We start from the raw sequence: 9941 nt of genomic DNA, 5'->3' as shown, positions 1-9941 counted from the left end.
CCCTGCTAGGGTTTCTCCTCTCCTCTCCTCACACCGTTTCTTGTAGATCTTGCAAAAATTTGCGGCCGGGGGAGCCCTACGGCGGCTGGGAGTGACCGGACGTCAAGATCCGGGGCCACTTCGTAAGTAAGCGCTTCCTCCCTCTCCTCCGCCTGGGTTCAACAACTGAGATCCGCATAGCACTTCGGTTCTTGTTGGTTTGTGGGATCGGCCTGGGTTCATGCGTTGGCTGAAACCCATTATGACAACCTGAAGTAGGATCCTTGTTACAGATCCTGCCTACCATACATTTTTTCTTAACCCTGTTCTGTTGTGTCCAGGTCATTGTTGCTGATAATTTCTTCACTGGTTCAAAAGACAACCTGAAGAAGTGGATCGGCCCTCCAAGATTTGAGCTCATCCGTCACGGTAAAATAACCACTAGTTAACTATGCATTTTATAGGCATTTGCTAGTAGGTCTATGCATTGCCACAAATTGAATCATGGTTAGTCAATGACAATTGAAGTACAATGCAATTATTGTGCCGTATATTCAATGCTTGTCCAATAGCATAACCCGAGTTGTCTGTTGACTGAATTAACTTTCTTTTTCTCTTAATTGGTGATTGACTGTTGATTTGGAACCTGCTAATGACAACTCATATTCGGAGTACAAGCATGTGCATTCAAGTTATTTTTTCTGACACTGGTTGTAACTTTCTTCATTTTTTATCATGAAAATGTGATGACGGGACAGATCATATACTCAGATTGATAGTGTTCATCATGTCATGGGAAAACATTATTGTTTAGCAAATTTTCGGATAGATCAAGGGCTTGTCTTGGTTCATGAGGCCTGCTTTATTTTTTTTTTAAGGAAAGTAGGTCTGCTTTAATTTGGAATGTAGGAAATAGGTAGAGGAGTTTAGCAGAATTGAATTCTCACAGGAAAATTTTCTGGGAGGGCCTTTGTAATGAAAAGGAAAGCAAATTCACATGTGTCCGACCTCATACTAGTTTTCTCCATTGTGCATTGGGTAGCAATCCTTTTCATGTTGTTTCGCATCCAATTATATATAGGTAATTTGCTTGAAGTGTGTGTCCAATTATATATAGGCAGCTGCTCTTATACTATTTATCCTACTTGAAGTATGTGTCAATTTGTGTTAACTGCAGAGTGCTTAGTGGAAGTGCGAGATATGAAAACTGAAGAAACAGGTACGCTCTTTTCAGCTATAAAATGCACTGTCATTGATTGCAGAAATAGATGCATAATTGGTGTTTGTGTGTTTCCCTGAAATTGACAAACACCAATTATTATCTGCATTTTAGTAGTCAAACACCTTTCAACTTCTGATCCACAGATCAAATGCCATTTCTTTGATGTCTTGCATTATCAGTTTGCAGAATTACATTTGGAACATCTGGAGAAGGACAATGCAGTGGCAAGGCCTACGGAAGCATGTCAAAAGGAGTTTCATCATTTGTTTTGAAGAAACCTCTATTCCATTTTATTTATCCACATGATTTTTCTTTGGTTTTCCCGGAAGAAACTACTACCTAGCTAGTAATTATCTCCAAGGTCTGTAATTCATTATTTGGTCAAAGTAGTTTGTAATATAGGATTCACATGGTGTGAATCATTTTGGACATGTCTCATCATGACTATGTTGGTGCTAGTCGAGATGGATTAAGCTTATATGGAATAGCATATGCTTGTTACCCCAAGGACCATACAGTAACTATTCTGCTATTTTGGATGATATCTTCATAATATATAGATTAAGCTTACGTGGACTAGTATAACATCTGGCACTTTGTATTTTGTATTTGTTTATCTCCAGATAAAATATTGCTTACATGGACTAGTAAAACCATAATGCCTACTGCTTCTCTATTGCAATACACCAATGAATATAAAGCATGCAAGTGCCAACGGACAGGGAATTAAGCAGCTTCCAAACGGCAGCAGGGTAATCTCCCCTGCAGGGGGGTATCGTCCCTGTGGATTCCGTCGTCCAAGGAAATTCCCGTGAGGGGCTGTCTTCCCTGGGTTAATTAACACCTGCTGCCAAACTAGCCCTAAATGTTCAAAACATGGTTGTGGGGAGCAAAGGGACATTGTTACCACTTTGGTAATGGAAAATGTAGAGATGTACCAGTTTGCACCTTTTGGATAGGGAAAAACAACCAGCTGTTCAACTATCCACTACGTCCCGCACTTTTGAACTGAGCTATGGTGGGTCCATAACTCCATATGGCGATTGGATGTAACAGTTTAATAAACAGTTCTATAATGATACAGATATACAATATATTTTTTCATCCCACACTTCTATACCATTCACGCAAAAAAAAAAAAGAACCCACAACTGCACGTCTCGTCATTCAGAACAGTTGTCACTTCTTTGAGCCCAATCGTGTTGAATAAAGGAACCAAGCGATCCACATCGGTGAAACAACAAGAAGGTATGCCTGTAGTTTGGCCCAAGGAAACTTATGATTTCAGTTTGACAGAGTGCAGAGGTAATACCAACAATCATAGAAATCAAGAAATACTTACCATGATAAATGTAACAGGCTCATTCGCTAAACCTCTGCTGTATCTGTTGGATTCCAGCGCATCATGGAGAAAAACTTGGACCTGTGGAAGTCATCAACGAATTAGTCGCGCATGCAAAATTAGTGAAATGAGGTGCATCATGTTAACTCATAAACATAGTTATGTGGCTATGTTTGTTGAAACAAAAGGTGATGAAACACAGGCACCTTATGATGGAACTTCTGTGTTGATGAAATAAAAAACTTGAATTGGTTGTATGGAATAGCAATGCTTGATCTTGAGACGGAACCACCCAAGAAGAAGACATCAGGCCTGTCAGTATCAGGAATGTACTGGCGACGGATGGCTTTGCGGAATCGATAAGCCTATTGAAAGAAGGAAACACTTAAGAAACAATAGCCGAAACAGTTTTGTTACTAGACATTGGCTACTAGGAAAAAGCTAGAGAAATAATAGAATGATATTTGTGACCGGATAAATTAAACAAAACAAAGAACATCAGACAGGCGCTTCAGGTAGTTCTTTTGTCACCATTCAGTCATTTCAATATGCTTTCAATTTCTGGTACATTGTTTCTTTGTTTGATACCATTAGATGAGCACATTCATGGTGCACTTCATGCTTAGAATAATACTAATAACATAAGATTGGGGGTACTAGCAGGTACCTCATGGTAGTATCTGTTTATTTCTTGTAGAAAACTACTGGACTCTTTATATGTATGAGAAAAACAGGACCTTGCGTACGATGCTCCTCTAAGAAAAATATCATTGAGATTGATATCCACGGCATACTGCAGATGGAAATATCAAGAAAATACAAGGAAAAAATTGTAGCCCATATATAAGATTTTAAGGACATGATAAGGGATTAATGATAGTCAGAGTATACACATGAGCTAGCGAATGTCCTTCAATCCACATTACTATACTAAATTTTTGTGGAAATTTTCTATATTCAATGCAGTGCATTCTGATATAAATTTTGTTACATTTTTGAAATTTCTAAATTTAAAGTAAAAAAATACAAAGTTTTCCACTTTCCTAACTGCATAAACTCACTACAAGTATAAAAAACCGACCTGCGAAACTCACTACAATTCATAACACCTTGACTGAAATGCCGATTTGGTACCAAACGGATTGTCAGGTCCATATCAGGACAAACAAAAGCAAGAAAAAATGGCATAGGGCAGTGGAAATGGGATCCAGAACTCAGAACACAGGTTAGAGGACAGCAGAGAGATTCTTTGCTTGATACCCAGGATGAAATATATGTGCCCTTTTCGTGGTATGGACTCAACAAAATAACCCTATCTCTAGTCAATATAGGTCAATCTAGGGATGAGATCTAGCACTGCAACCAAATTTTCTACAATAGGGCTTACATAACTCAAATTGCTGATCTGTGTTTTAGAAACTACTCGAGTTACAGAAGGTGAGAAGTAAGATGGGGTACAGGAAAGTTCCACCAAAATCGAACAGAAAAATAGAAAAGGACAAGGGGGTGTCTGTTATCTTGTGCACCAGAGCTCAAAGAAAATGGTTCTAATTGTTGAAAGATCGCATCTTTTAATGCAGTACCCTATCTGTAACTAGGTTATACCAAGCTTCAACTAAATATTGCAACACAAGTACAACATTCAGAAAAGCAATGCAGCTTGCAGTTGGAGGTGCCAAGGTACCTTAAGAATTGTTTCTTTTCCAGGCCACTTGTAAACCATCTCTGATGGCCTGCTTCTATCATGAACTTTTGACGCCATCATCTGTGTTCATTTAATTCAATGAAGAACTGCGTCTGAATAATGTAAAGGATATATATGATGGGTTACCTTAGTTAATACAAATGCTTGTTCAAATTGTCGAATTTGGATCCATTGCTCCGCAATTATATCCTCTATCTGAGAAGTTGCAAAATTAACATAGTATTCTATTTTATATGATGTCTTCATGAAGTCTAGTGGCACAAAAGAACAATGAGTTCAGTCAGTAGTGTTTTATGTCTGTTTAGTGTCAAGCAGTTGTTTCAAGAGAAACTACTGTTATTTTTCAGGATTGTCCAGAGCACAGTAGTTGTATATTGAGTCAATTGATAGATTTGGTGTGATGTTATTTGAGCTGCCAATTTCAAGTAATTAGTTTGTACTTTACATTGCCATGAATTTGATCTAGGGTCTGTGAATGAGATAAGTAGAGGGCCATTTTTTTAGTATTCTAGGGAACAACTCTTGGATCAATCAAGAATCAAATGTAGGAACTCATGACTAAGCACAAGGAAATCTATTTTTGTGGAGGAAATGAGGCGAGATTAATGGAACACACAGACAGAGATGGCAGGAATGGCATGGAGGGAAAGAATCTTGAGAAGTGGCCATATGGAAGGAATAAGCATGTTCTCAAGTAGTACATTGCAGAACTCAGAGTAAAATATAGTATTTTCTTTTGTTTTCAAGTGTACCAGATAAATTTTGTACCTAGCACCAACAAACCACAAAATTTGGCTGCTTTTTCAGAAACAATCACTATCATCAAACTCATGAAGACAATTTTCTAGTTTTCCAAATTGCTCTAATATCATTGTAGCATCTTTAATGCTCCTCGTAACAACAGTTAACCAAGACTACATGCATAAGAAGTATGAGCTTTAAAATACAAATGCAAATCCAAGGACATGTGTAAGAGGCTCAGAACATACCTTCTTAACCTCTGAGCCCAGAGTTTCCACCCTTCTCTCAGTATCACGAGCTAACGATTCTATGGTGTCAGAATTTTTGTTTATCTTACTGACCTCTTGCTGGAGTTGTTGTACCTATACAGCATTCATACCATGAATCCTATGACAAGTGAATTTGAATAAGAACTGCCTTTTACATATTTTAAAACATGCATGTGATTTTCACCCCCTCCGCACATGATCCATGGAATAGATAACGAAATATGTGTTTATAGTACTACTCAAAACCCGAGATTAGTTCCTTATATATGACTTATACATACATGTGTAACTAAAACAAGAATGCTGATGACACACACAACACTACGACAGAATGGGGAGGTACCTCATCTTCCATAGATTTAATGTTGCCAGCAGAATATGATTTTATTTTAGAATCCTGCAAACATAGGAAGCATGTGTTTTTCATGTGCAAGAAAGCATGTGGATACATAATCTATCTATTGTAATAAGGTTTCAGACAGACAATTATACAATCTCATGAATAATTCCATAAACAAAAACATAAGACTGTCAAATTTAGAATGAATTAGCCCATCCAGTGACTGAAGATCATAAATTTGGTTGAAACTGAATAGAAAATTTTGGTATTTTATACATTTTGATACAAGTTGGACCTAAATTCCCACTTATGTTTCCCATTAATATGCCCTTGAAACCAAGGTTTTTAAAGCAGTAAGGCAAGGCGAGGCAATGGGGAGCCGCTCAGTCGCCTAGGCGACGCCTAGGCGGGCTAAGGCGGGCTAAGGCGAGCCTTAAGCAAGGCGATGGGAAACCGCCTTGTCGCCTGGGCGCCGCCTAGGCGACGCCTTAAAAACCCTGCTTGAAACTATACAGAACTTGAGATCGTGAGTCAGGAATCAAAGAAAATTCAATATGTATGCAACTTGCTATCCTTTACTTCCATAAAGTATATTTCAGAAGAAATCTCCCCTGCAGCGTTTCTATACTCTATTTTCTGCTGCTAGCTCATGCAACACCCATAGGCTCCTGGGAAAGCAAGTCTGGTTGCTAAGAAATCAAATCTCCAAGTATTCAGCATTTTAGATTATTTAAAGGGAAAATTTATGTTTGTGCCATTTTTCAATTATAGTTCTGATATTTGCCATTGCTTCTGTAAATTTATATGCCACCACTGTGAAACATGTCCAAATATACCACTGCCATAACAACTTTAGTGTCAATACTTGTTCAATTCATACCACACAAAATTGTACGGCGGTGGCATAAATGGAACAAATTTTACACAATGGTGGCTTTAGTTTAAATAACAAATTTTACACAATGGTGGCTTTGGTTTAAATATTACAAAACCAATGCCAATACCCTAATTCACAGTGGCAGAAATCTAATTTTCTCCAATTTTATAATTAGTAAAAGGCTTTCTAAAAAAGAATATCTGGACACAGATTGAATTCTTGTACAGTCCAAATTATTGTTTGTTTCGCCAAAAGTGAAACAGGTTAAGAGATTATAAAAACTTGCTTCTGTTGTAAAGCAATGCAACACATCAGTACATCACCAATATTAATGATCTAACTGCATACCTTTGTACTCTCAGGTCCATCCATTAAAAGCTGGATATCACGTTCCATTGCTTCAATGAGTTTGTTATCCTCCTCTAAAATACTAGATTTACTGTTCAACGTGTTTGTATTTTCCTCCAACAAAGATTCTGTTCGAGAAATGGGTTAAATAAATACCGAGGTACAGTAAACTAAGTAAAATGCATAAGTATCAGTTTTGATCATCTAGCAGCAAATAGATTCCTTCCTTCGAAGTGCGAGTCACTTGTGCGACTTGTGACAATGTCAAACAAGCATATAATTTACTCTTTCAAGAGTCGTTTTAAAAAAGGCTGGGGGATTAGATCCAGTCATCTCACATTGCACTAAGAATGTATCAGGTCACAGCTATCCGTTCGCTCGAGCACTTACACAACAAAATTTCCAACCCCCTGCTAATACGAATTGGCAATACAGTTGCGAGGGTGCTCAAAGGCTGCAATGGAGAGACAAGATTAGGGAGAAGGCAATCTCACCCAACTGCGCGACTTTTAGTCTGAGAGCCTCAATTTCCGAACGCAAGGCGTCGGATTCGGCGTCGGCGCTGGTGGCGATGCCAGCGCGGGCTCCGGCGTCGGGCACCGCGCAGATGGCGGAGACGAGCGCGGCGGCAGTGAGCAGAGCCGCGGCGGACGGATGGGAAAAGCGCGGGCGGAGGGCGTGGGAGAGGAGGCGGAGCGGCAGGAGGAGCACCATGACGAGGAGGAGGGTGGCCTCCGAGGCGGCGCGGGAGGCTATGGTTTAGGGTTTAATGCGGCGCGGCGGCTGCGGGCCGCGGGGAGCGCAATGCTGCGTCCAAATATTGAGCGGGATGGAGGCGTGAAGGTGCTTGGACCCTTCCAACTTTCCAAGGCGTTGACATGCCATCACGGGCGACGGTTTCTTTATTTATTTGGAGTCAACAATGACATCTCACGGTCACACGCTGAGCTTAAAATAAGGTTTAGTTGAATTTTCATATGCAGGAGCAAGGTTTAAATTCTGCTTGAATTGCAAATATTTGAATGTTTTATATGGATCATATGCTTGGGAAATACCCAAAAGACATTTAGAAAACCTTTTCATTAAACTAATTATATTCATCTAAGTGTAGTTCTAAGGACATTCTCAATGGAAATTTCATTAATATTAAATATAATATTATGTCAGCATTTTTTATGATGTGGAGAAAAAATAATGAAGAGTGGTAAAATGAGTTTTATGGGGATGAAATCATATATACACTGTTTCCAAAAAAAAGCTTATGTCTTACATGTATCCTAACAAACAACAAATAATAAAATTGTTATTGTAGAGGTCGTTTCATTGAAGGTTTTGTCAAATTATATATGATATGGCAGCATTGAAAACAGTGGCATGAAAGTTAGCAAGTTAGCACCGAGAATGTCTAATCAACTAATAAGCTGAGTATCTGACTATTCATTTTGCAGTTATTTTAGTTGAGTTATCGAGCTCAGCAAATCGCATCCATGAATATGTTTTATAGTCCTCGGACTCAGCACGGTTGCCTGTATTTTTCTAGATTTATTTCAGAATTTAATCAGGATTATTCTTTCTGTAATCCGCAAAGTGCTCATCAATAAAAAGACTTGTGGTGATTTTATCAATCTTGAAATCTGCCATCTTTTCAATTTATAGGGTGAGCGTGCAAGCATGTTTGTGCATTCTTGGAAAAAAATCAAATGCATAAGTAATTCCTAAACTTGTAAGGGTGTATCACTTAGATCCATCAACTCTGAAAGTGTATTTCTAAGTTAATAAAAAAATTTAAATTGTTCACCACAAATCCATATATGCACATAATGTTAATATGACACGGTCATTGTACGTTCGCGAAACTGCCAATGTGGATTATGATAAGAATTGATGTATTTGCCCATGGCTTCTTCGCCATGCCATCTTCCTTATCTAGTCTTCATCTTACCTAGTCCCACTTGCTGGGGCCATCCAGCAGTCCACATGGGCGCGGATCGGAGAGATTGAGAGAAATGGAAGATAAATGACACGGAAGATATACAATTAGCATGTTGTGTCAGCATTACATGCATGTATGGACATGTATCACTACTGGAAAACCGGCCTTTAGAACCGGTTGAAAACGCCCATAGGTACCAGTTTTCCAACCGGTACCCGCAAACCGAGACCAATGGCCTCGCCCTAGGACACCGGGTTTTTCACCCGGTGCCTTAGGCATCCATTGGTACCGGTTGGAAAGACCAACCGGTACCAAAGCATTTTTGGCAAAAAACAAATTAAACCCGTTCGGCGGTCGGTCTGGGCCGACGCGGCCGGCGCGCGGATCCAGGCGGGCGTCGCGGCGGCCGGCGGCAAGGGAAGGAGCCCAGCGTCATCAACAACCGCTCCACCTCCCTGGCGTCCATCTCCGGTGGGCACCCTGCCACTACTGTGCTCGCACCGCCGCAGATCCACGCGCGGTCGGGCAGATCCCGCCGCCGGCGCGCGGTCGGGCGGAGACCGCGGCAGGGATCCCGCCGCCGGTGCGCACGAGGCTACGGCGCGGCTCCCTCCTCTTGTGGGTCACCGGCGCCGTGCTCACGTTGGTGTTCCTCTGGTGGGTCACCGGCGCCGTGCCGCTGAAGGTCGCGTCCATGGTGCCGCTCTTCCTCTTCCCTCCTCGAGCTCCGCCGCATGAGCTCGGTCACCACCATGGATCGCCTTCTCGAGCTCCGCCGCACGCCATGGAGGGCCTCCTCGAGCTCCACCGGATCTGGCGCGGCAGCGCCCCCTTGAGCTCCGCCGGTTCTGGCGGCCCCTCGAGCTCCGCCGGATCTGGCAGCCCCTTGAGCTCCGCCGGATCTAGGGGCCCCGTCGCCAGATCGAGGGGCCCCGGCGAGGCATGACGACAGTGGGTCGGGCGAGGCACGGCGGCTCCCACGGCCAGCTCCTGCAGCGGCCGGTTCCCACGGCCAGCTCCTGCGGCGGCGACGTCCCGCACACCCCACGGCGGCGGCGGCGGCCGGCTGCCCACGCGCCTGCGCCCCACAGCCGGGCCGCCGCTCCTCCCGCGCCGACACGCGGCCACGCCGGGCCGCCGCTCCTCCCGCGCTCCCGCGCGGCCACGCCGGTGCTGATGTCTCAC

At 42.1% G+C, this 9941-nt stretch overlaps 1 protein-coding gene and 1 long non-coding RNA gene across 5 annotated transcripts; one reads left to right on the top strand and one right to left on the bottom strand.

Moving 5' to 3' along the window:
• Positions 1–200: 200 nt before the first annotated feature.
• Positions 201–1639, top strand: LOC120655533. Its single transcript, XR_005667569.1, has 3 exons — positions 201–408; positions 1157–1198; positions 1381–1639. It is a non-coding gene; the product is annotated as an uncharacterized LOC120655533 (long non-coding RNA).
• Positions 1640–2116: 477 nt separating this feature from the next.
• LOC120655532 lies at positions 2117–7656 on the bottom strand. Of its 4 annotated transcripts, XM_039933383.1 has the most exons (10): positions 7318–7654; positions 6824–6951; positions 5602–5655; positions 5238–5351; positions 4375–4443; positions 4228–4308; positions 3211–3336; positions 2750–2908; positions 2544–2624; positions 2117–2455 (listed from the first exon to the last, which is right to left on the bottom strand). In XM_039933383.1, exons 1-10 carry the CDS (start codon positions 7535–7537, stop codon positions 2381–2383), a joined length of 1107 nt encoding a protein of 368 aa, XP_039789317.1. In that variant the 5' UTR covers positions 7538–7654; the 3' UTR covers positions 2117–2380. The 4 variants fall into 4 exon arrangements, with proteins under 4 accessions (XP_039789317.1, XP_039789318.1, XP_039789320.1 ...); XM_039933384.1 differs by lacking the exon at positions 4375–4443 and having other exon boundaries at positions 7318–7656; XM_039933385.1 differs by lacking the exon at positions 3211–3336 and having other exon boundaries at positions 2187–2455; positions 7318–7650.
• Between the last annotated feature and the right edge of the window lie 2285 nt (positions 7657–9941).

This window comes from Panicum virgatum, chromosome 1N, assembly GCF_016808335.1.
Source record: "Panicum virgatum strain AP13 chromosome 1N, P.virgatum_v5, whole genome shotgun sequence".
Classification (NCBI taxonomy): domain Eukaryota; kingdom Viridiplantae; phylum Streptophyta; class Magnoliopsida; order Poales; family Poaceae; genus Panicum; species Panicum virgatum.
The sequence above is the reverse complement of the archived record's forward strand: the minus strand, read 5'-3'. Positions and strand labels throughout refer to the sequence as shown.